The 27,301-nt window shown below is 38.8% G+C and overlaps 1 protein-coding gene across 1 annotated transcript; it reads left to right on the top strand.

Moving 5' to 3' along the window:
- The first annotated feature begins 1,945 nt into the window (after positions 1 to 1,945).
- pbk (PDZ binding kinase) lies at positions 1,946 to 27,174 on the top strand. The gene is made up of 7 exons (XM_059981407.1): positions 1,946 to 2,181; positions 4,477 to 4,576; positions 8,007 to 8,149; positions 8,853 to 9,022; positions 13,687 to 13,816; positions 18,212 to 18,373; positions 26,029 to 27,174. Exons 1-7 carry the CDS (start codon positions 2,121 to 2,123, stop codon positions 26,226 to 26,228), a joined length of 966 nt encoding a protein of 321 aa, XP_059837390.1. The 5' UTR covers positions 1,946 to 2,120; the 3' UTR covers positions 26,229 to 27,174.
- Positions 27,175 to 27,301: the final 127 nt, after the last annotated feature.

Raw genomic sequence — 27,301 nt, 5'->3', positions numbered from 1 at the left:
TTCATTGCGGAGATGAGAAAGGTCTTCGATCACCCAGTCCGGGGTCGAGACGCTGCCAAACGCCTACTCACTCTCTGCCAGGGCTGAATATTCAGTGGAGGTCTGGACATTAGCAGCCGACTCGGGGTGGAACGATGAGTCGCTCCCGGGGGTATTTTGGGGTGGACTTAGCGACCTGGTGAAGGATGAGTTGGCGGTGAGAGCCGACACCAACAGCCTGGATTCCCTGATCTCCCTGGCCACCAGGTTGGACAATTGCCTCTGGGAGCGCCGTAGAGAGAGAACTGGTCGTCCACCACCTTTGGCCCCTTTTCGACTCTCTTTATTGCCCCTCGCCAGAACAAGCCTCTCTCCCCCTCCTGCACCCCGAGTGGCTCCCAGCCCTGCCGCTTCCACCGCCCCAGGAGAGGAACTCCTGCAGTTGGGCCGGGCCTGCCTTTCTCCCGCTGAACGTCTCCGGAGAATGAGAGCGGGCGAGTGTCTATATTGTGGTCAGTCCTGTCACCTCCTCACCACCTGGAATACCAAATACAGGCTTTGGGGAACACAACCACACAGCTTCCTCATAGTGCCGGAGGTCTGTGTTCAGTCCTGACCTTGGTGCTGCCCAAGTAGGACTTGCACATTTTCCCTGCGACTGTGTGACATTTTCCCTGCAACTTTAGGTCATTTGGCTTCCTCCCATATACCAAAAACGTGCACGTTGCTTGCAAGCACCTAAAAATTTTTCCTCATAAATCTTTTGAAATGTTCCCACAACCAGTGGACTCACTTTCAAGGACTCTTCATCTCATGCTCTCATTATTTATATATATAATTTCTTTCTTTTTGTATTTACACTTTGCTGTCTTCTGCACACAGGTTGAATGCCCAAGTTAGGAGGCCTTTCATTGATAATATTATGGTTACTAATCTATAGATTTATTTAATATTGAATACCCACAAGAAAATGAATCTCAGGGTGATATATGGTGACATTTTATATACTTTTTGGGTGGCTAGGTGGAGATATTCTCTTCCAAAGGAGATGTAAGGCACTTCTTCCCTCTGGAAGCCTGCAGGTCACCCTTGGTGTAAGTGCCAGTCTTGATGGAGGGTCTCTGCCCGAAATGTCAACTGTTTACTCTTTACCATTGATGCTGCCTGACCTGTTGAGTTCCTCCAGCATTTTGTGAGTTGCTTTGGATTTCCAACATCTAGATTTTCCAGTAAAGTGTAGCATCTGCCTAGCCCCCCCATCAGGTTTGATAATAAATTTACTTTGAACTTTAAATTTCCTCCCCCTCACCTCAAAGCTATTAGTCATTCCATCCAGCGAAATAAAAACTCTACCTCTCATAACTTCACATACTTCCGTATTCAGTGTAGCTGCCTACTGACATTACATGCTTCTGTAGTCTTGACATTATCTTTAATGAACAGGAAGAACTTATAAAGAACAAAATACAAATCAGAAGAAGGGATCCAACAGCCACAAAATGCTGGAAGAATTCAGGATTGCTGATGAATCTAGACAACTCCCCTCTATAAACGCTAGGAACCCGCCTCCGTCCAGCATCTGCAGATTCACTTTTGTCTATGTATGAGGTTTTTCATCAGATCGCACATGAGATTAAATTCAGATAATCGCATATTGTGGAGATTCCTGACTGGCATTGGCCTTCATTCTGAATGATCAACAAATGCCGGGCCGAGTGGAACGGGGTGCGATAATTTCGGCGCCAACTTGATGCCCAGCCCTTCGACAGAGAGATCTTGCGAGTTCCCACCGCTGGAAAATGGGCCGATCAAAGCGACGATTGAAGCGAGAACTTCGGGCGCACCGCGTTCAACCGCCCGCCACGGTCAAAGAGAGCGCGCCTGCGCGGTCCGCCCGCGACCCGAGCAGCGAGAGAGTGCGCGTGCGCACCCGCCGCCCGCCCGCCCGCCCGCCCGCCGCCGGCTCGTTCCCGTGGTGCACCGGGGCTTTCAAACGGCGAGCGGTGGCTGCGCGCTCGAGAGCGATCGCCGACCGGGAGAGTCTGCGGCCGAGGCTCAGAAACCTGGCGTGTAACTTCTCTAAGCTGTTGTTGCTGTCTTTCCTATCAGAGTCCGTCTGGTTCCAGTTTGGAATCGCAAGAATGGATAAAGATAACCTTTTCAAATCTCCTTGCCAGCAGGAACATAAGAAGTCCCAGGCAGGTATGGATTAGCAGTTTATTGGATGGGTTTTTAATTAGACAAGGGGGCAGTATAATATAAGTCAGTGTTTTCCCCTGCGTTTAAGTGAGTTCTCTTTGCGCTCCAACTGAAATTTTGATCAGAAAATGCAGGAAGTTGCTCTTTAACACTACAGCGAATAAATCTGGTAGATAGACAATTACTGCTGATAATTCCAGTTTTCATCTGGAATTATCAGTTGGTAAATCATGGCTTTCAAGAAGGCTGTCCTGAGGTATGAGTGGATTCCATTTTAAAGATGCTCATTAGTTCATGTTTGGGAAATTGCACAAAACTTGCTGGTTATGATAACCATAAGTCTACAGTTATCCTAACAAGCTGCGTCACTGGTACAGAAACAAACTGCACTGTGGCAGACAGGAAAACTCTACGACCAGTAGTCATAGCTGACTAACGCATCGCCAGCACCAGACTACCTACTGTCAAGGACAATAATACACAAAGGTGCTGGAAAAGGGCCAGTGACATGAAGTTTCCCACCCACCCTGCTCATGGACTGTTTGTTCCACTCAGGGAGGAGGTTACGTTGCATTCACACCAGGACCACCAGACTCAAAAGCAGTTACTTTCCCAGAACAGTATGGCTGATTAACATCTCCACCCTACTTTATTATTTCCTGTCGGTTACCTTATATACAACTTTGTGTCACTTTATGGACATATAGTCGATCTATGTAAGCTGTCTTAAGTATTTCTATTGTGTTTTTGTTTAATTATTATTATTGTGTTTATCCTTTGTGGGGTTTTTTTGTGCTGTATCAGATCCAGAGTAACAATGATTTCATTCTTACACTTGTGAACAGGAAATGACATTAAACAACCTCAATGTAAATTTATTATTGAAGTACATATACATTACCATATACAACTCTGAGGTTCATTGTCTTGTGGGCATAGCCAACAACTTTAATAGAATCAATGAAAGACCGCACCACCAAACAGCGCAGAAAACCAATGTGCAAAGGACAGCAAACTGTGCAAATAAAGGTGGGGGAGGGAAGAAATAATAATAAGCAAGCAATAAATATCAAGAACATGAGATGAAAATTCCTTGAAAGTGAGTCCATAGATTGTGGGAACATTTCAGTACTGGAGCAAGTGAAGTTGAGTGAAATTATCCCCTCTGGTTTAAGAGCATCATGATTGAGGGTAATAACTTTTGAACCTGGTGGTGTGAGATCTGAGGCTCATATACCTTTGAGAAGAGAGCATGACCTAGGTGGTGTGGGTGTCTGATAATAAATGCTTCTTTCCTGTGACAGTGCTCCTTATAGATGTGCTCAATGGTGGGGAGGTCTTTGTCTGTGATGGACTTAGCATATTCACTACATTTTGTAGGACTTTCTGCTTAAGGGCATTGGTGTTTCCATACCAGGCTGTGATGCAGCCTGTCATTACACTCTCCATCATGTATCTATAGAAGTTTGTCAGTCTTAGATGTCATACCGAAACTTTACAAGCTGTTAATGCTGCGCTTTCTTCATAATAGCACGTGCGTGCTGGGCACAGAACGGGCCCTCTGAAATGATAACACATCGTAATGTTCGAAAACACACAAAATTGATTTTTTTTTAAATCACTGAACGTGGAGAGAGGTGAAATTAATTTCTATCATTCATAAAAGGAGGCATTTGTAACATGGGTACAACTTGAACAGTTGCCTTTTCATTGCCATCAGTAGTTGCTGTGTCATATGACGTGGGCAATCATGATCTTATCCTTGACCATGATTGTACTTGACAAATCTTTCTACGTAAGTGGTTTCCCATTGCTTTCTTCTGGACAGTGCCTTTACAGGACGGATGACCCCAGCCATTATCAATACTTGTCAGGGTTTTATCTGCCTGGTGTCAGTGATCGCATAACCAAGACTTATGAAATGCACCAGCTTTAGACCATCCACCTCTAATTCATAGATTGAAATCATACAATTAGTTATAAAATCAGTAATGTTGACAAAATAGTTAAGTTTTGCTAATCTCATTCAATTACTGAAATTTACTTTAGTCCTGGATGTCTGCTTGAACTATGAAATGCAGGAGCATGGGATTTGCAGACAGAAGGCCAACTTTGTCAGTTTGTTGCACCATTGGACTACCATTTACTGCATCCATGCAAACTCCACATGATGCACTGTAATAATTAATACTATATTGGTTTCTGCAGTTACTTATGAGAATTTAAGCTGACAGTTGAGTATAATGGCATATTCCTGAAAGACATGTGCTATTTTGTTTAACTTTGGTCTATTTACAGAATCTAGTAATGAGAATCGCGCTTCTCTGGTCATTCCTGCTTCACCCTTCATGAAGAAGCTGGGCTACGGTACTGGAGTTAATGTGTATCTTATGAAAAGGTCAGTAAATGAAAAAGTTGAAAGATAGTTTGGGGAAGTAAACAATGAAAACCCTTGAATGTCACAGATTTAAAAGAAATAACACAGGATTCAAATCTAATTTTTCTTCTAAATGGGGGCTGCTTTATAAATGTTCTCCTTGCTATTGTGTTCAGTTTATTTTTGCAGAAATTAAGGCCATAAGACATAGGAGCAGAATCACCATTCCATCACTCTAGCTGACTCATATCTAACAGAGTCAGCCAATCATGGGATAATCTCCAACAGAATAAAGGTGTGAAGGATTTTATGACATCTTTATCCTAGTTTTACATGAGACTTCCTTGTCTGTGCTCTCCAACTGCTTGTTATTTATTCAGGTTATTACTGTAAATAGCTAACCTTTGTTAAAATTTTCACTTTAATCATTGTCTTGAGGTAAATAAGATGACACGTTGAGTCTTTTCCTAGCTGAATTATACGTGTGTGATTTTCAATAAATATTGATTATTAGTGGAAATATATCATTACTTTGCTGGAATGTCTTTGAGGAAGATGACAGTTCTTGATGTTTCTCACTACCAGTCATTGTGGGTTGTTGCCAGCACATAAATAAAATCAGTGAGAAATCCAGTCTATACAATAAAAAATAACAAACTGTATATAATCTATTGAATATGATTCTGATAAGGATTTGAGCAAACATAAATGTTGGTCAGTTTTTCTGATTAAAATAACTTGGGTGATGCTTAAAAAGAGGTTATGGTTTAGAAAGGGATAATAAATCACAGATTAGTAAACATTTGTGGAAATTTGGTTTTAATTTGTACTTTATTTGGAAACAGGTTAGTTGGCATTGCAGGAGAATGGAATGGAATGATCTAGCTGATCAGGTTGTATTTAGTTTATTGTATAAGATTAAGTTATTTTTAGAAATTTGCCTGATGCAGTTTGATGCTCACAAAGATCACTCCAGTGCAGAGTAGCAGCAAATGGAATGCATCTACACAGTGCTTATAATGGGAATGCACAAAAGGCCATTCCCAAACAGTAGACCATAAGATATCAGAGCAGAAGTAGGCCAGTAGAGGGAGTATACAGCATCCCAAACAACTAATTTCAGTGAGATTCTTTCATTTTCACACCTAATTAAAGGGCTGCAACAGTTAGGAGCTGCTGCTTCATAGCTCCAGTGACTCACGTTCAGTCCTATTCTTAAGTGGTGTTTGGAATTTGCATGCTTTCCTGACTTTCTTGGGGTGCTCCAGTTCTCCCCTTTCCCGAAAATGCAGAGCTTAATAAGTTTAATTAGTCTTTGTAAATACATAAGTGAATGGTAAAATCTGCGGGGAGTTGATGGTAATCTGGAAAGAATAAAATAGGTTGGAGTAGGATTAATATAACTGAATATTTGATGGTTGGCAAGGACTCAAGCCAATGAGACTATGTAGAGAAACAGTTCAACATGTCGACTAAATAGGCCACAGGGTTAAGCTGTAGTACTCAGACTATGACTGATTTCAGGGTTTAACTGATCAAATACTGTATAAGAAATCTTAAAAGCTTCTACTTCAATGTGCTTCTGCATTCAACTTTATACTTACAAATCCAATTCTCTAATACATCTTAACATCTATTATGTGTTCAAATTGTGCCAAGGGAATCCACGATGCACTTCTCAATGCATTTGCAGTAGAGCATATCAATATGTTTAGTAGTATTTCATTGAAAATGCTTCATAATAGGAAATTGTGTGAATAACAACTGAAAGAATAACTTTGTCACAGATAAGCTAAATTGCTTGCACTTTATTCTGTCCATGCAAATTTGCCCATCCAGGAATGTGTGCTATTGCCTAATTCTACAACTTTTTTTTGATCTATTGTGTTAGGACCCTGAAATATGTTTCATTTGCTAGTACTGTTGTAGTTGGATAGTACATATCAATGAGTACATCAGATTTAAAACTACTAAAACTATTTTAGTCTTCTTGTAAATTTTCTAAAGAAATATTACAATACTATCCATGTACCATTGTTAATACTTCTGGTGAATAATCAGTAATAGTAATCCTATTTCATTCTTTCAATTTGATTACCAGTTTAATTAAAACATGACCCAGCGTTTGTCTAGGTTACAATGTTGTTCATTCGCCTTCTGTTGGTAACTATCTAAAAGCTTACTATGCTCTGTGAATTTTATATTTGTCAACATTATGGATCATGGAGCTCATTCCTCAAAGAATGTAATTTATCCATTGCCATCCTACTTGTGGATCATGTGTTCTAAATTTAATATTTAGGTTTTTATTAATTACTTTAATAACTGGTAATGAAATCCTAGTCCAGAATTTTTTTGTAAGTGGCAAATTGCCTGCAATCATTGTTCCTCTCATGTTGTGTTTGTGCTCAGCCTGCACTGGATCCTAACCATCAACCTGATCAGTGAAGGCAAAGTCTAACAGTTTTGACAGTCCATATTTCTGGAGGTGTGGCTTAACTGGCTGCTAAAGCATTTATGGATGGGGCATTCTACTGGAAGGTTTTAAGTTCCACAGAGCATTTTCGATTAAGTCAGAACTGTTAGAGAAAATCAGAAATGTTCAAAACTTAAGTTATCTAAAAATAAAATCTAAGAAAACAACAATATTTAAGTTAATTCAGCTTGTTTCCAGTTACTTGAGACTTGTATCTTGCCTTAGCAATCACTTCTGGTTCTGAGATACATTTTACAATAAAATGATTGTATGGGAGTCCCAAGTTTCTTGATGTCCTTGACTGATTTTCAGATCTATTCAGGCTCTTAATTCAGAAGGTTTACAGCATAAGTGACCTGTTCAATTTGCACAACTCTATTCTTGTGAAGGATCTTTGGTGCATTAGCTGCTTCTCGTTGCACTGATGCTGCCTGACCAGCTGAGTATTTCCAATATTTTATTTTGTATTTTAATGTAAGAACAATTCAGCTGTTCCCACTTTTTTTCCCTCTTATCTAAATGCCTTCATATTGATTCTTGACTCTTCCACAAATGGGAATAATTTCTCTTTGTCGTTGCTGCTTACACCCTTGGTGATTTTTAATGTCTATTAGATGCTTTTCCAGTGTGTAAACATAACTAAGCTTTTATTAATTTCATGACAACATTTGGCCACGTTAAATAAAATTCAGCTTGTAAGTACTATCAATTTCATTAATTTCAATACTGCTTAAACAAAATTAATTAATTCTCCCCCATCATTTTTAATATATGTAAGAATTCCCAAGGCTTGAGTTTAGTGATAACAGAAAGCTGCCCTTTAGAATTTTCATAAATTTGGTGTCTATGAAAATACATGGGATTCCTAAGTCAGGATTCCAAGTTACACGAGCTTGGATATTTTCAATATTATTGAAGATGGAATATAAAGCTTTGGTGTTGAGATGTAGTTTTCATCAAGTGTTTTGTACTTAGATCCTCCACAGGTGCATCAAATTCTCCATGGGCTGTGAAAAAGATTAATACCCAGTGTAATGTGAAACAGCAAAGTATTTACCTGAAGAGACTTCAGGATGAAGCCAAGCGCCTGAAACATCTTGAGCATCCTAATATTGTCGGTAGGTTTATATGTATATCCTGGAAGTATAGAATATACCTGACCAAACAAAAAACGCTGAACACTTTTTCACCACCCATTGGCATCATATCAAAATTAACTTGTAAAATAGGAAAATGAAATGCCTCTGGTAGCAAGACATAACGGGTGGTTCATTGGACATTGTAAATTGACCTGTGATTGGGTTTGGGTTAAATTAGGGTTGTCAGGGTTTGCTGGGCAGTGTGACTTGAAGGGTCAGAATGGCCTAATCCACACTGTATCTCTAAATCTAAAAAAAAATTACCCTCTAGGAATACAAAATATAATGTGTTTTTTGGCCTTTTGGATGGGACATGAGCAGGTAAACTAGTCAGCTGAGTTAAGAGTATATAAAAGAGTTAAATTCCACAGACAAAACTAAATAATGCTTCAGTTTTCTTGCCAGAATTTTGCCAATAGCTTAACTTGTCATTTGTCTGCAGGATATTGATAGTGTTGTGTTTGTGTAAGTTACAGGGACTACATCTGTAGGGTATCTTTAGGTGTCCTTTGATATTAGTTATTGTTTAATAAATGTGCTCACAATGATGCCATTTACTTATGCTACTATTTACCAAGTTAAGGTAATTCTTTAGTTTCAGACTGACTTTTCTTAAAATTATAGGAATTGCTATGTATTCAGGTTTTCTAGATTTATACTTTCACTCAAATTTTGTTTGCAGGATATCGAGCTTTTACTGAAGCAAATGATGGAACACCATGCCTGGCTATGGAGTATGGAGGAGAGAAGTCTTTGAATGATCTGATAGAAGAAAGGAGTGAAAGTGGCAAAGGGCCTTTTCCTGCCTCAACCATCTTCAAAGTGGCCTTGCATGTGGCCTATGGATTGAAGGTACAGTGTTATAGTAGCTATGGGGCTGGGTTAATTATTTGAATCGTAATCTTACTGTGGTAAGAATCAAAGTGATGAGGTACAGTCAGTAATCTTACTCAGTCAGTCAGCCCATCTCCACTCTCCAATTCTTTTCCAGGGAAAATATTTATCCAATTCCCTTTGGGAGTTCTTATCCAATCTGCAGTCATCATCAGGCTTTATGAGGCATTAAGACCATAAGATATAGGAGCAGAATTAGGCCATTCAGCCCATCGAGTCTACTCCACCATTTCATCTTAGCTGATCCAATTTTCCTCTCAGCCCCGATCTGCCTTCTCCCCATATCCCATCATGTCCTGACCAATCAAGAAACTGTCTTAAATATACATAAAGTCTTGGCCTCCACAGTTGCCTGTGGCAAAGAATTCCATAGATTCACCATTCTCTGGCTAATGAAATTCTCCTCATCTCCATTTTAAAAGGATGCCCCTCTATTCTGAAGCTCTGTCCTCTGGTGTCAGGCTCTGCCACCATAGGAAACATCCCCTCCACATCCATTCTTTAAAGACCTTTTCTCCATTTGATAGGTTTCAATGAGGTGAACCCTCATTCTTCTGAATTTGAATGAATACAGCCCAGAGCCATCAAACAGGCACACAATAAGTGGCCCAAACCTGCTCACAATACTACCAACAGTGCCCTATAAAATTTCAACATTGCAACCTTGCCTTTATATTCTAGTCCAATGTGCTAACATTACATTTGCCTTCCTCACCACAGTCTCAATCTGCAATTTAACCTTTAGGAAATCCTGCAAAAAGACTCCCAAGTCCCCTTGCACCTCAGTTTTTTGTATTTTCTCTCCACTTAGGAAATGGTCAACCATTCATTTCTTTGTCTAAGTCCTTCTCTAACCACTCTGCTTCCTCAAAGCTACCTGCTCCTCCATCTATTTTCATACCAACTACAAACTGCAACAAAGCCATCAATTCCATCATCCAAATCATTGACCCATAGCGTAAAAAGAATCAGTCCCAACACAGACCCCTGTGGAACACCACCAGTCATGGAAGCCAGTTAGAAGAGGATCCCTTTATTCCCCCTCTTTGCTTCCTGCCAATCAGCCACTGCTTTATCCTTGCTAGAATCCTTCCTGTACTACCATGGGCTTGCAGCCTCGTGTGGTATCTTGTTGAAGGTTTGAAAATCCAAGTACACAAAGTCAACAGATTCTCGTTTGTCTATCTTGCTTGCTCCTTCTTCAAGGAATCCCCTTGAAACCATGCTGACTGTGGCCTATTTTATCATGTGCCTCCAAGTACCCAAAGACCTTGTCCTTAATAATCGACTCCAACATCTTCCCAACCACTGAGATCAGACTAACTGGTTTCTTTTCTTCTGCCTCTCTCCCTTGTTGAAGGGTGGAGTGACATTTGCAATTTTCCAATCTTCTGGAACCATTCCAGAACCTAGTGATTCTCGAAAGATCATTACTAATGCCTCCACGATCACTTCAGCCTCCTCTTTCAGAACCCTGGGGTGTACACCATCTGGTCCAGTTGACATGTCTACCTTCAGACCTTTCAACTTCCCAAGATCCTTCTCTCTAGTTATGGTAACTTCACACACGTGATGATCCCTGACACCTGTTAGTATCTTCCACAGTGAAGACATTCTAAATTTTAAGACCTTTTACACCATCTATTACCTTCAATAGATGGTCTGATTAATGATTTGTGACAATAACTCTGTGTTCAAAGGCCAGTATGCTTGAGTTATTAATGTGTTAATAAGCAAGCTGAGTAAATGTGGCTATGCACTGATAATAAACATGAGATGCAAGTTTTCAACTTAATTGATAGGGGAGGCATGTTACTAATAAATGAGTCAAATAGATCGAAGAAACAGAATGAGATTTTATAAAATTCGGACTTATTTTAATGCTTTATTCACAAATACTTCATAGTGCAATGGTAATACAGTGGATTCTTGTTAATTAGTCCTTCGGTTAATCGGTGCAGCCATTTATATGGGTCAACTCTTAAAGAATAAAAGGGAAAAGAAGGCTTGTATTCTCTTTGTTAATTTGAGATAGTATGCCACTGGGAACAGGAGATTTGACAAACAGGATCATTCATGTGAACTTGTGTGGCCGTTAGGCACTACATCATGCTTTAGAGCAAACAGTTTTTAAATAGCATCACTTGTTTGTATTCAAAAAGTAGTGATTTTTGTCACTCATAGTTAGCGAGAAATAATCAGCAAGACAATTTAGAATTGTTTTGCTTACTGCAGATTCAAGCATTCAGTCTTGGAGGTGCCAGAAGTAGCAGGAGTGAAAACAAAATAATTTCATTATTTCAAGTAGTTTGGAACTACGAAGAGTTTGAAGGTGCAGCATCAACAGTCATCTTTGACTGTCACAATAAAAATGAAGATTTGGAAAATGCAATCATCAAATGTACTGTATGAAGGCAATCCATTTCTACACTAGCTCGTTTACATTTACAGTCAATCAAAGGAACACAACAGTCTGTTGGTTATCTGCTGTAACCAAGAAGGACAGTGAAACCTGTGTGGGAGAGTTTTTAAAGTGGAAAAGGTGTTGCACTGGGATAGTTCCACTCTCTCGACCTTGGAAGTCTGGGTTCAATGGTGCAAGTAGTCATCACAAACTGGGGTCTTCTTTGGTTGAAGTGGGTAACCATGACTACTTCTGTGCCCTTATCATGCCCTTTGCTCTCCATGACGCACTGTAAAACTACCTTCTTGGCCATTGGATCTACTGTTGGTCTCCTCCACCCAGTCTGCCAGAGCTGACTTCACATGGTAGGACAGACATGTCCCAGTGTCACCGGGCTATGAGACTGTCGCTGCCCTCACCTGGTTTAGCCCACCAGTCAAAGTGGTGTACTGGGGTCTGGCTGCTATTGCATGCATATGGCTACTTGGAGCCAGAGGTGAAAACTGAGTGTCCAGTGAGGACCAAAGGTGAGTGAACTCCTCCCAATGGACACAACAAGCCCCTTCATCAGAGGTGCTACCCCCCCCCCCCCCCCACCCCATGGATACCCTATACGACAGTGTACACTGGATGAATAACTATTAGGAACTAATACACAGTTTTACGGTATTGTAGTAGCACTGATTGGGCTGGCTGGTGTTTTAGTGGCATCACCATTGGATTTTGAGGCGGATGGTTTTGAGTTCGAATCCAGCCGGGTCCCAACCTGGGCAGCAGCAGTATCTGTGTGGAAGAAAGGCCTGGCCATCTACTTCTGTATCTTCTCACAAAAGCCTATGGACAACTATGCTATCCATAGGGTCATCATGACTCAACAGCATTCAACAACAACAGCAACAACATTAAGTAGCATTGAGGCTGTTCTAATTTGTTCTATATTTATTTAAATGCATAATTTGTTACTCAATTAAATGGTAGTTTGTCAGTTATATATCTTTCTAATTATTTTCATGAAAATTCGGCTAATTGGGACAGCCAGTACTTGGACCAAAACGTTCTGGTCTCAATGCGTCCCAATTAACTGGAATCCACTGTATAATGTTATTTCTGACATTGATTATATGTCAACATTTTGATCTCCTAATTCATCTCTGCAATGTGAATCTACAAGAGGAAAATTTGATCCTCTTCCCTAATTGTTGCCAGTCCAATATGAGATTGCTATTGCATGGGATCAGTTGCCTTTACTCTCCCATCCTCCTCAACCATGACATGACATGCCTTGCCACCAGTAGTAGCACATTCTGTAACCTGAGATAAAAATCCAGTTTCCTAAATATCAGAAATTCTGATGGCTTGATATTTGGTTCACCTATTAGGAGACTAGGTCCTGTTATCTATGGACTTGCATCTTTGCAAGACATGCCATGGTCAGGATTATGGGTCAGTCTGGAGCCAGATCTGGGGTGTGAAGTGTATTTGGGCTGAGTCTAAGGACAGAACTGAAGGTGAGCTTGTTTGATGAGCTGAAACTTGAAAGCTGAATCTCATTGTGTTCTTTAAAGTCTAAGCACTCAATTATTATACTACTGTCTAAAGTAGTTTTTTTTAAAAAATGAAATAGAATTGTATGAGAGTAATAGAAATAAAATCGGGTAATCCAGAAAATTTGCAGATTCAACACAACTGAAGTCCTGATGGTGCTGGATTATCAGAATTTTGATTTTTGGTAATGTCATGGCTCCTGCTAATTCCAGATTGATTTAATGGATAGATTTTGTTTTGCAATCATAACAAATGGCCAATAGGTGTATTTTTGTTTTGCCATAATTTGCTTTTCTTCAATTACAAGCATCTGGCATTCCTCAAAATGTGATCTTCTATCTTTGCTGATTTGAACAACTTGGTATGGTTCAAGTGGCAAATATGGACTTTTATCCTGACATCAAGATTAGGAAATTTTCATGCTTACTCATTTTTGACTTAAAACAAATTACAATAGCATTTTTACTTCAAATATTTTGCATTTAAAGCCGCCTACATGTGGGATGGAAATGAAACTGAATAAAATGTGCTTTTTTTTTAAACCAGTTTTTAATTTACCCAATAACATTACGTATGTAGAAAGACTGGATTCAAAGACCAATATGTAAATTGTTTTTTTTATATAGAATTGTAACACTCAAACATTTAATAATTTGATTTTTAAAATTTTTAGTACCTACACAATGAGAAGAAATTATTGCATGGAGACATCAAATCTTCCAATATAGTCATTAAAGGAGACTTTGAGACGATTAAGATCTGTGATGTAGGTGTTTCACTTGATTTGGACGAGAACATGCAAGGTATGTGACAATGGTATACTTGTAGATTTGTTTCATTAGGAACGTGGAATCTTTACGGGGTTGGAATTTTTCGGTTTCTCTTTTTGATTTCACTTGGAAACATTTCTTTGGTTTTAGAAGTCTCAAAATATTGTCATTTTGTTATTTTAAACAATTAGTCAAAACTGGTCAATCAGTAATTACAATACCTGCAAATTCAAAATCATGTTAACATTAAAATTTTGTAATTCATTCTTTGTGCCACAGTGTCATTTCTTACGAAAAGTACTCCTGAGATATTTAATATTTATATAATTAGTGCATATAAATCTACAGAGTGAACTGGAAATGTAGATCAGAATCAGGTTTAATATCACCAGTATATGTCACGAAATTTGTTGTCTTTACAGCAGCAATACATAACAGAATAAAAAAAAGAATTGCAGTAAGTTCCTGTGTGTGTGTGTGTGTGTGTGTATATATATATATATATATATACCTGTATGTATACATATATTAAATTGTTAAATTAAGTCGTACAAAAATAGAAATAAAAAGGTAGTGAGGTAGTGTTCATTCAAAAATCAGATGGAAGAGGATTAGAAACTGTTCCTGAATCGTTGAGATTGTGCACCTTTCTGTACCTTCTTCCTGATGGTAGCAATGAGAACAAGGCATGACTTGGGCGAAGGGGTTTTACAACTCTCTGAAGTTTATTTCGATCCTTTGCAGCAGCTCCTCTCCTCCCCCCCCTCCCCCCCAACCATCCCCCATACCAGGCGGAGATGCAGGCAGTTAGAATGCTCACTGTAGTTCACCTGTAGAAATATGCACGTGTTTCTGGTGACATAGCAAATCTCCTCAACTCCTAATGAAATGTAGCTGCTGTCATGCTGCCTTTGTCGCTGCATCAATCTTTTTGGGTCCAGGATATATCCTCAGGGATATTAACACCCAGGAACTTGAAATTCTGATCCCTCTGAGGACTGGTGTATGTTCCCTCATATTGCCCTTTCTGAAGTCCACTATCAGTTCTTTGGTCTTACTGAAGTTGAGTGTAAGGTTGTTGCTGCAACACCACTCAAACAGCTGATAAATCTCTCTCCTGTATGCCCTTTTGTGACCATCTGAAATTCTGCCAACAATAGTTTTATCATCAAATTTATAGATGTCATTTGACATTTAAAACTGAGAAAATTGTATGTAATTATTATATATGTAATAATAACATATTTTAGCTTGCAGATGCTGTGCTATTTTAGCAGTTGTGACTTCAGAGTAGGATACTGACACTGCCAAGAGTATCACCAAATACTGCCCCACTCGTATTGCATTCAGTACGCTGGTGCTAGATTTGTAGGGTCTGTTCTGAAGAGGTAGAATCTGTGGCAAAGAAGATCCTTTTGAGCTAGATAAAATCAGATTTAATATCATCGGCATTTGTCATGAAATTTGTTAACTTTATGGCAGCAGTACAATGAACTATATGATAAATAATTATAGAAAACATGAGTTACATTAAATATATATGTATTAAATAGTTAAGTTAAAATAAGTAATGCAAAATACAAGAAATAAAAAAGTAGGTGATTTAGAAATCAGATGACAGAGGGGAAGAAGCTGTTACTGAATTCAGACTTCTGTACCTCCTTCCCAACAGTAACAATGTGAAGAGGGCATGAGTAGTAGGGGATCCTTAATGATGGGTGCTGCCTTTCTAAGGCACCACTCCTTGAAGATGTTTTGGATACTATGGAGGCTGCTACCTATGATGGAGCTGACTAATTTTACAAATTTCTTCAACTTGTTTCAATCTAGTTCAGTAGTCTCACCCCCCGCTCCCATATCAGACAGTGATATAGCCAGTAAGAATGCTTTCCACAGCACACTTGCAGAAGTTTGAGTGTTTTAGCTGACAAACCAAATCTCCTCCAACTCCTAATGAGATATAACCACTCTCTTGCCTTCTTTGTAGCTGCATCAATGTGTTGCGTACAGGTTAGGTCTTCAGCTCTTGCTGATGTTAAGTACAAGCCAACTGTTGAGTGCCTCTTGGCCTTCCCATGTAAAACAGCTAGTGATCAGACTAAAGTTTGTGACAATTGTCCCAAAAACTTAACCATTACCTAAGATGTGATGTACATGTATGGTCAAGATTATTGCCTGCACATACTATCAGCTAAAGTGAGATATAAAAAAAACAATTTTCCAATTTTTGGTTGTTAAAACCAAACAGTTCAAGCTTTAGGTATTGTTCTATATTAGCAAACACATTCTTAAATTTGAAATGCTTAATTTTACATTAGTGATTGTACTTGCATTTATTTTATTCTCAGTATAATGATACCTTATGAAACCGCTATAGGTTCCTCTATTCCCCATTCTGACCTTTCACCACTTCTCACTTCGTATTACTTACCTTGGGTCTCCTCCTCCCCTTTCTCCTCTCCTATCAGATTCTTTCTTGTCCAGCCCTTTACCTTTCCCACCCACCTGGCTTCACCTATCACCTTCTGGCTAGCCACTTTCCTTTTACCACCTTTTTATTCAGGCATCTCCCCCCGGAGAAGGGTGTCAGCCTAAAACGTCGACTGCTTATTAATTTCCATAGATGCTGCCTGACCTGCTGAGTTTGTCCAGCATTTTGTGCGCATTGCTGTGGATTTCCAGCATCAGCAAACTTTCTTGTGCTTATGTTTTCAATAAAATCAATTTCAATGTATCATAGTTGCAAGGATTAGTGCAAAGATGCATCAGTTAGATTTTTAAATTGCCACTGAACTGTGAAGCTGTATTTCCTTAGTGGACAGTAATAAAGACCAAGGTATGAACTAAATAGCAGAATAAAAGATTGTTATTTTCCTATGAAAAAGTCCTGAGGGTTTCATGGTTAGTACTGTCAATTTTCTTTTTGGTGGGGGGGACAGCAGAAATACAGTATATGACCTTATTAAAAAAAATTCTTATTTTTTAATAAGTAAAACGCTAAGGGCAACACCATTTGTAAGTGTTAGTCATCAGCAGTGTTCCTAATTCAGATTTGTTTCAAAAGAAATATGTTCTTGTGTTACCACTGATTCCGAAGTATATTGCCATCAAAAGGATATTGCAATCTTTTCTGATTGCATGAGAATTGCTGAGTTCATAAATAATAGATAAATGGAAGTTTACAGTAGGTGAAGATAAAAATGCCAGTGTGTTACTAGCTAGTTCCTATTCAGATTCCTTCAAAACAACAGTAATTTAACAATAGTTTCTTAATTTGGTGTTGAAATCATCAGACTTTGAAAGTCAATAATTTGCATCTTTATCATTTATTTATTTTATTCTATTGGCTGCTTTACAAATTTTAATTAGTGAATCAAAAATTTACTAATGGATGATTTCTGAGGATCATATTAGTAATATAACAGGCTTTCTTTTTGACAGTGACCAATTAACTATCAGTTTGTACATTTTTTTTGGAATACTGGAGGAACCGGGAATTCAGTTGGTCATGGAGAGTTTGCGCAGTCTGTATAAAATTGAACTGGGGTTGGTGGAACTGAAAAGTGTTAATTCTTCTGGCTGTTTCCCTGAGCTGCACCATTTTTCAGCAGAGGGGGCACAAAATGGGTTTTCAAATGATTGTAGTTCCCAAAAGAAAATGAGTAAATTCCATGATTTCTGTATTTTAAAATTGAGATGACTGTACAGAGAGAAAACTTCCTTTGCAATACTTAGTACAAAATTAAAATTTAAAAATTGTAAGTTGAATAAATTCAGTTATTCTTGATTCGAGCAGAAGTTCCCAAACAATCCACAATTTTATGACTCCTCAGAAGGTATCTGCTTACATATAGGAAAATGAATGAGGTGATATCAGCCCATTTGTGTGTAGAAGTCTTGAGCTACGTAGAAAGATGTTGCTTACCTCGTGAGAGAGACTAGGTAGCAAGAGCTATATGTCGGTTATTTAAATTCATTCATTTGATTTCATTGCAATGTACATATTTAGCTTTATAAATGAAAGCAGCCTTGCATATTAATCATAAATCTTATTTCAAATCCGAAATTTTATCCAAAGTTGTCCACAACCATTCAATGCCTCTAATTGCAGTAACTGTTTTGACCGCCTGTGTTTGGTGTAGTTTATTTGTTATCTAGACTGAACTGTGAGTACCCAACCCCTATGCTACACTGGGCCATTGAATTACAAGGAGTCAGGCTTCCTGCATCAGAACGAACAGTATGGCATGGGTATTAGAAAATCTGCAGTAACATTCTTTCCTGATGCTGGCTGATCTATACCTTTTGTAAGCATGACAGCTAGCTTTAAAAAAAAAAAATTGGTACTTTGGATTACTAGCTTTGTACTTGTAATTTCAATGCTCACTCTTTCAAGTTTGATCATTGCATTCTCAATTTATTTTTTAGTGAGTGATCCAACTGCGACATACATTGGCACTGAGCCATGGAAGCCAAGAGAGGCTCTGGAAGAAAGTGATCCAATTACAGACAAATCGGACATCTTTGCCTATGGCCTCACCCTGTGGGAAATGATGACACTTTCTATGCCTCATATAAATTTTTCTGAAGGTAAGCTTTCAATTGTGCACTCTTTTAACTAGGTGGGATGATTCGTCCTTTCCAATGAATTGATTGTCAATTAGTGACAAGGTCTTGTTTCCTTTTTTTTGGGGAATTAAATGGAGGGAAATTTTCTATATCGGTAGTTCAATGTAGTCATCTTGGCTCATTTGCTAATGCCACTGAATTAGGAAATTATGGATTCATATTCTACTCCAATTAAAGTAAGCACAGGCCCTGTTCCAATACTAAAGAAATAAAGCATACAGAATACTTTACCTGACTGGAAATAGTAGATATTAATCATGGCATTGAAAGAATAGTGTCTTCCGGATGAAGATTCCACCTTCAATTAATCAGCATCTTAATGATCTTTATTGCTTTTTTAAAAAATTGTGCTACATGTTTCAATAGAGCCAAAGGCAATTCCTTCAATTAAGAGCTGAGAGATAGGAGCAGGTATAGGCCATATATACATTTTGAGCTTGCTACACTATTTATGAAGATCATGACCCATCTTCCTTAAGTTTTTTTTTCTAGTACCATCCCCAAATATATTAATTCAATACTGCCGAACAATCTATCAATCAGCTTTGAAAGAACACCATGAATAAGCCTCCACGGCTCCGCAAGGCAGATTTCCAATGATTTTTTCCACCCATAAGGTGAAAATTTCTTGCCTCTATCTTAAATGATTAACTTCCATTCTCAAACCTAGCCCTTAGTTGTGGACTCTTCAGTCAGGGAAAATATCCTTCTTGCATCTACCTTCTAAAATCCATTAATTTTGCAAGTTTCAATGAGATCGGTCCCTAAATGTTCAAGAAAATAGTTTGCATTTCTCTTCATTTAGCCAATCCAACATTCCTGGAACCAGTCCAATGAATCTTCACAGCACTCTTTCAATGACAAATGTATCTACTTTTTGATGACACAATCAGAATCGTAAACAGACTCTAAAGTGCACTGTACAATTGCAAAAGCTTACATTACTCCTGTAATCAAACTCTCAAAGGCTAATGTGTCATGTTTCTTCACAATTACTTTTTGGCCTTTAGTTACTTGTTTCCCTTTAAACAATCAATTGTGCTTAATTTCATCATTAAACAAGTACTGTTTTTCTGTTGTGCAAATCAAAGTAGAGTCTCATTTTCCCACTTTATTTTCCATCTGCAATGTTCTCATCCGCTCACTTAGTTTATATCTGTTCCATCCAAGCCTCTATTGTTACTGCAACAGTATTGTTGGGGAACTTGTAACTATTTTCGATGCAGTTTTTGCTATAGGTTGTGAATAGCTGGAGACTAAACAGCTAATCTGGATTACCCCACCATCATAGCCAGCTAATATGAGATGTGTGTATTGATTTCCAATCTTTGCTTTGTCTATTAATTGATTTCAATGCATTACCACTTGTGCTGCCGTGCAGGACCTTATCAAAAGCCTTCTAGAAATACAAATACACCCCACCCACATGTTTCTTCTTGTCCTCCAATAGTTACATCCTCAAGCAGCTCTAAAAGATTTGGCAAGCGTGATTTTCTCTTCATAAATCCACACCACTCTGCTCAGCCCTCTTATTGTGTACAAGATGTGCATTTTTAGATATGAATTGCAGATACATAAAATCACTATGTCATCTGTTAAGAAAAATACTTCAGTAGAGTATTTTAACTGTTGGGAATTAATTCATTACTGAAAATAGTTTGCTCGTTAAAAGTTAATTTCAGCATTTTGTAAACTTGAAAGGTTATTTCCCATTTTTAATCATGTATAATGGTGTGTTTCTCATTTTAATGATGACGAATAATGGAGATTTTATTGGTGTTCATTTGGTTTATTTGAATTTGTTGTTTTGAAGTTCTTTTCAAAAAAACTTCCTGTACTTTGTGTAGCAAGTTTTAATTAATTCTCAATCTGCAGCAATGGTAATCATAATTAAATATTAGAATAACTTGCATTTAAGCAATGCAAGTATCAAAATAGAAAATGTACTGTGAAATTAAATAGCTTTGGAAAGTAATGTATCTAATATACAAAGCAAAACACTAGTTATAACTGCCATCACTAGGGAGCAGGTTCTTGGGAAACTGAAAGGTCCGAAGGTAGTTAAGTCACCTGGACCAGATGGTGTACACCCCAGAGTTCTGAAAGAGGTGCTTGAAGAGATTCTTGAAAATTTTTGAAAGATCATTACTGATGCCTCCATAATCAATTGATTCTGGCATGGTTGGGAAGATGTTGGATGAGGTCTCAGGGTACTCGGAGGCACATGATAAAATAGGCTCTAATAGGCATGATTTTGTCAAGGGAAAATCTGGCCTGATATATCTGTTGAAATAACAAGCAGCATAGACAAAGGAGTATCAGTTGATGTTGTGTACTTGGATAGGTAGCTATCCAGGAGTCTCTTAAAAGATCCTATCATATCCACCTCCACCACCGTCACTGGCAGCCCATTCTACGCACTCACCGCTCTCTGCGTTTTTAAAAGAAAACTTACCCTTAACATCTCCTCTGCACCTACTTCCAAGCACCTTAAAACTGTGCCCACTTGTGCTAGCCATTTCAGCCCTGGGAAAAAGCCACACGATCAATGCCTCACATCATCTTGTACATCTCTATCAGGTCACCTCCCATCCTCCGTCGCTCCAAGGAGAAAAGGCCGAGTTCACTCAACCTATTCTCATAAGGCATGCTCCCCAATCCAGGCAACATCCTTGTAAGTCTACTCTGCACCCTTTCTATGCTTTCCACATCCTTCATGTAGCGAGGCGACCAGAATTGAACACAGTATTCCAAGTGGGGTCTGACCAGGGTCCTATATAGCTGTAACATTACCTCTCGACTCCTAAACTTAAACTCAATCCTACGGTTGAAAAAGGCTAATGCACCATATGCCATATCTGGGTTGAACTCCATCTGCCACTTCTCAGACCGGTTTTGCATCCTATCAATGTCTTTCTGTAACCTCTGACAGCAATCCACACTATCCACAACACCCCCCAGCCTTTGTGTCATTAGCAAATTTACTAACCCATCCCTTTAGACAATAGATGCAGAAGTAGACCATTCGGCCCCTCAAGTCTGCACCGCCATTCTGAGATCATGGCTGATCATTCACTATCAATACCCAGTCCCTGCCTTGTCCCCATATCCCTTGATTCCCCTATCCATCAGATATCTATCTAGCTCCTTCTTGAAAGCATCCAGAGAATTGGCCTCCACCGTCTTCCGAAGCAGTGCATTCCACACCTCCACAACTCTCTGGGAGAAGAAGCTCCTCCTCAACTCTGTTTTAAATAACTGACCTCTTATTCTCAATCCATGCCCTCTGGTACTGGACTCTCCCAACATCTGGAACATATTTCCTGCCTCAATCCTATCAAATCAATCCTTTAATTATCTTAAACGTTTCAATCAGATCCCCTCTCAATCTCCTCAATTCCAGCGTGTACAAGCCCAATCTCTCCAATCTTTCTGCGTAAGACAGCCCTGCCATCCCAGGAATCAACCTAGTGAATCTACGCTGCACTTCCTCAATTGCCAGAATGTCCTTCCTTAAACCTGGAGACCAAAACTGTACACAATATTCCAGGTGTGGTCTCACCAGGGCCCTGTACAAATGCAAAAGGACATCCTTGCTCTTGTACTCAATTCCCCTTGTAACAAGGGCCAACATTCCATTTGCCCTCTTCACTGCCTGTTGCACTTGCTCATTCACCTTCATTGACTGGTGAACTAGGACTCCTAGGTCTCTTTGCATTTCTCCCTTACCTAACTCTACACCGTTCAGACAATACTCTGCTCTCTTGTTCCTGCTTTCAAAGTGGATAACTTCACATTTATTCACATTGAATGACATCTGCCAAGTATCTGCCCACTCACCCAGCCTATCCAAGTCTCCCTGTATTCTCCTAACGTCCTCTTCGCACGTCACACTGCCTCCCAGTTTAGTATTGTCAGCAAACTTGCTGATATAGTTTTCAATGCCCTCATCTAAATCGTTGACATAAATCGTAAAGAGCTGTGGTCCCAATACAGAACCCTGTGGTACCTCACTAGTCACCTCCAGCCAGTCCGAGAAACACCCATTCACTGCTACCCTTTGCTTTCTACTTCCTCATCCAAACCTTTTATAAATATCACAAAGAGAAGGGGTCCCAGAATAGATCCCTTAGGCACACCATTGTTCACAGCCTTCATGCATCTACAACCACTCTTTGCTTTGGCAAGCCAGTTCTGGATCCACAAAGCAATGTCCCTTGGATCCCATGCCTCCTTACTTTCTCAATAAGTCTAGCATGGGGTACTTTATCAATGCCTTGTTACATCTACTGTTCTACCTTCATCAATGTGTTTAGTCACATCTTCAAAAAAATTCAATCAGGCTCGTAAGGCACAACCTGACTTTGGTAAAGCCATGCTGACTGTTCCTAATCATATTATGCCTCTCCAAATGTTCATAAATCCTGTCTCTCAGGATCTTTTCCAACTTACCAACCACTGAAGTAAGACTCAATGGTCTATAATTCCCTGGGCTATCTCTACTCTCATTCTTGACAAAGGGAACATCCGCAACCCTCCAATCCTCCGGAACCTCTCTTGTCCTTATTGATGATGCAAAGATCATTGCCAGAGGCTCAGCAATCTCCTCCCTTGCCTACCACTTTAGCCTAGGGTATATCTCATCCAGTCCCGGTGACTTACCCAATTGGATGCTTTCCAAAAGGTCCAGCACATCCTCTTCCATAATGTCTATGTGCTCAAGCTTTTCAGTCTGCTGTAAGTCATCCCTACAATCTCCAAGATCCATTTCTGTAGTGAATACTGAAGCAAAGTATTCATTAAGTATCTCTGCTATCCCCTCCAGTTCCATACACTTTTCCACTGTCACACTTGATTGGTCCTGTTCTCTCACATCTTATCCTCTTGCTCTTTGCATACTTGTAAAATGCCTTAATCCTGCCTGCCAAGGCCTTCTCGTGGCCCCTTCTGGCTCTCCTAATTAAATTTTTAAGCTCTTTCCTGCTAGCCTTATAATCTTCTAGATCTCTATCATTACCTAGTTTTTTTGAACCTTTTGTAAGCTTTTCTTCTTGACTAGATTTTCAACAGCCTTTGTACACCATGGTTCCTGTACCCTACCATCCTTTCCCTGTCTCATTGGAACGTACCTATGCAGAAGTCCACACAAATAGCCCCTGAGCATTCGCCACATTTCTGCCATACATTTGAGAACATCTGTTCCCAATTTATCCTTCTAAGTTCCTGCCTGATTACCTCATATTTCTCCTTACTCCAATTAAACGCTTTCCTAATTTGTCTGTTGCTATCCCTCTCCAATGCTATGGTTAAGGAGATAGAATTGCAACCACTATCTTCAAAATGCTCTGACACTGAGAGACCTGACACCTGACCAGGTTAATTTCCCAATACCAGATCAAGAACAGCCTCTCCTCTTGTAGGCTTTTCTACATATTGTGTCAAGAAACCTTCCTGAACACACCTAACAAACTCCACCCTCACTCTTGGGAGATGTCAATCGATATTTGGGAAATTAAAATATTCCACCACAATAACCCTATTATTATTGCACCATTCCAGAATCTGTCTCCCTATCTGCTCCTCGATATCCCTGTTACTATTGGGTGGTCTATAAAAACACCCAGTAGTTATTGACCCCTTCCTGTTTCTAACTTCCTTCCACAAATTCCTCCATGACTTCCTCCTTCTGCAGCCATGACACTATCTCTGATCAGCTGTGCCACACTGCACCTCTTTTGCCTTCCTTTTGGAAACATCTGTAGCCTAGCACTCTTAAGTAACCACTCCTGCCCCTGAGCCATCCAAGTCTCTGTAATGGCCACAACATCATAGCTCCAAGTACTGATACTGATATGAGGAATGTTTGATTGCTCTGGGTCTCTAACTCACTGGAATTCAGAATGAGGGGTGATCTCATTGAAACCTATCGAATGTTGAAACGCCTTGATGCAGTGTATGAAGAGGATGTTTACTATGGTGGGAGAGTCATAAGACTACAGAACACAACTTCAGAATAGAAGGATGCCCTTTTAGAATGGAGATGAGGGGGACTTTAGCCAGAGGGTGGGGAATCTGGAATTTGGTGCAACAGGCCAAGTCATTGGGTATATTTAAAGCAGAGACTGATAATTCTTGATTAGTCAGAACATGAAGGGATATGGGGGTGGAGGCAGGAGGTTGGGGCCGAGATGGAAAATGGATCAGTCATGATGAAATGGAGGAGCAGACTCGACGGGCCAAATAGTGTAGTTCTGCTGCTGTATCTTATGGTCATATTTAATATTGTGTACTGATCTAAACACTGCATTCTTGTTGAGTTCTGCTATTGATTGAAATCTTTCACATCATCTTTGGGAACATTGCTTGAAGTGTTTGCTTTGTTATAACCATACCTTCGTACTTGCAGTCCTGAATTTTAGTCTCATTTTAGATACTTCCACCTGCACTTCAAACACCATTCAATTGCTGAGAATTTGAACTGTTTTTCTATTCACTCATTTTCCCCAAAATTATCTGCTTCATCTCATGTTTTTACTTTATGAAAAATCGAGGAAGAAACCATGGATGCTGTCTATCTGGGAAAAGTTCATCTCTTCATGCTAAGGTTCTATATTTTCCACTTCTCAATGTTGATCTTGTTACCCTGATTGTAATATTGACAGTTCAGGAGCACTTTGTTGAATCTACATCTCTGCAAGTGTTTATTTCCTCTTCTGCGAAGTGATCTGCATTGTGTCTTGGTCTGTAAATTTTCTGCATTTTCCTGAATAGTAAATAAACATCACAGCCTGTTTATTTTTACTCCTCCATGGGTAGTTCGTACAATGTAGTGGAGGGGAAAAAAATCAAGTTTCTTCCTAGTCACCCATGAAGTAATAAATAGCAATTTCTGTAAGTATTTAATACCTTAGTAGGTAATGTTAACCTTGGTGTTCATGCAAGAGTATGATAACTGTATTTGAGAGATAATTATGCCTATGGCTACCTGGTTTACTTAGCTTTCATTGTGGTATTGTCCTGAACAATTATTCAATAATAGACATGCTAAGCAATTCTCAGGTCAGGTAGTATCTGTGTGACAGAGTGCTCACTAAATGCACTCCACAGATGCGTGCACATACTTCCATTTCCTTAATAACGGGGACATGTATGTTTGTATACTGTATTTAAGGTAGATACTTGTTTATTTTGTAATTACATTGTGGTGAATCAAATTCTGATTCACATGTCGTCTTAAGTTAACTTTCTGGGTAATTAAAGAAGGTAGGAGCTGTTAAAAATTCACACTGGACAAAAATAGTACGAAGCTATTGTGATGTCTGGTAAATATCTAGTAAATAGCGGCAGTTTTCTTTTCATTAATTTTTGTAAGGTTGCTTTTTGATGCACCTAATAAACACCCTTAAACTAAAGTGCTAAACGACTCTAGCCATTTTTCCTTTGGTCAAAACCTCCATATCTAACAATTTAAAGAAACATTATTTAGCATCATTTATTTTTTTCCATCAGATGCTATTAAGGTGGAGTTCCTTTTGGATATCAAGTATTTATTAGCTCTCATGTTCATAATGCGCTCATAGTTTTTGAAATGACAATTTGGTTTTCCTTTGCTCTAGATTCTTTTAATGAGGATAGCTTCGATGAAGATGCTTATTATGCAGCTTTGGGAACACGACCTGCACTCAACATGGAGGAACTAGATAATTCATACAAGGAAGTTATTGAACTGTTCCTGGTCTGCACGAATGAAGATCCTCAAAAACGTCCCTCTGCTGCACAGATAGTAGAAGAATTAGAGGCATCAAAAAAGGAATGATTTATTTTTGAGGTTTTCTCATTCTCCAGCTTTGAAATCTAACCTCATTCTCATTTGCACTCTTTAATACTGTTTTATTGTTTGGTATAATAGACTTGTACACATTATTTTAAAACACTATCTTGTTTGTTACTGTAATAATATCTTAATTACGCATTTATACTTGTGCAGAATTTACTATAATTTTCTTTAGATTTCAATCTGCCCCACTAAAGAAAATAATGCTAGAGCAGCTAATCTCCCACTCTAGAGCAGAATGTCAGTGATGCAAAACTCATTACACTATTTAAATGTTTGCAGAAATATTTTCTCAAGATAGAAAATGGAGTTCTGATGTTGCAAAAACCTTGCTGAAATGCATATTATGATTGCTCATTAAACTCCATCTGCTATTCCTTGGTTGTACTCGCTCAGTTGATCAAGATTTGTTATAATCTTAGAAAACTTTCTAAATTGCTCACTGTACCTTTATTTTAGTGTCATCCATAAATTTACTAACATTCTCATCCAAATTATTAACTGCTTCCAGTCATTCACCTGTTCCCAATAATGCATATACAAACATCAATTTTAGTTCAGTAAACTTCAAAAGGCAATATGTTACAAGTTTATAAAATATTTGACTTGCAGAAAAAATGCATGGTGCATGCTCTGGAATGGAACAAAACTTATCCTAATTTACTGCCGTTTTCCATAAGGGTAATTTTTCTTTAGAAAATCTTAAAATAAAAAGGCACTTAAGGTATAATAGGACATAAGTTAATTTAGAGCTTGCGTGTTTCTTAGACGAACTGGATTAAATAGCTAAAGATCAAAAGATGTAGTCAATTATAAATGTTTAAATACTTATGTGTACCTGAACTATAATTCTATGTAGATCAAATTCAGACATTTGAATAACTCATGTTCATACTTTTATTTATCAATTAAAATTTTTACAAATCCATATGGATTATTATCTCATGACTGTTAACTGCAATGGAATTACAAGACATTTCTAGTACTGAACACACATTGAGATTTTAATGGTTATTCTGTTGCAAGATCTTAGCCTAATAGTTCAAATGATTACC

This window comes from Hypanus sabinus, chromosome 10 (genome assembly GCF_030144855.1).
Source record: "Hypanus sabinus isolate sHypSab1 chromosome 10, sHypSab1.hap1, whole genome shotgun sequence".
In the NCBI taxonomy this organism is placed as follows: Eukaryota; Metazoa; Chordata; class Chondrichthyes; order Myliobatiformes; family Dasyatidae; genus Hypanus; species Hypanus sabinus.
Note: the sequence above shows the minus strand (reverse complement) of the source record. Positions and strands in the feature narration are given on the sequence as shown.

Coding starts and splice junctions, on each gene's coding strand:
- pbk (XM_059981407.1), top strand. CDS start 2,121: ATGGATAAAGATAACCTTTTCAAATCTCCTTGCCAGCAGGAACATAAG. Junction 8,150..8,852: donor TGAGCATCCTAATATTGTCG/GTAGGTTTATAT, acceptor TTTTGTTTGCAG/GATATCGAGCTTTTACTGAA. Junction 9,023..13,686: donor ATGTGGCCTATGGATTGAAG/GTACAGTGTTAT, acceptor TAAAATTTTTAG/TACCTACACAATGAGAAGAA.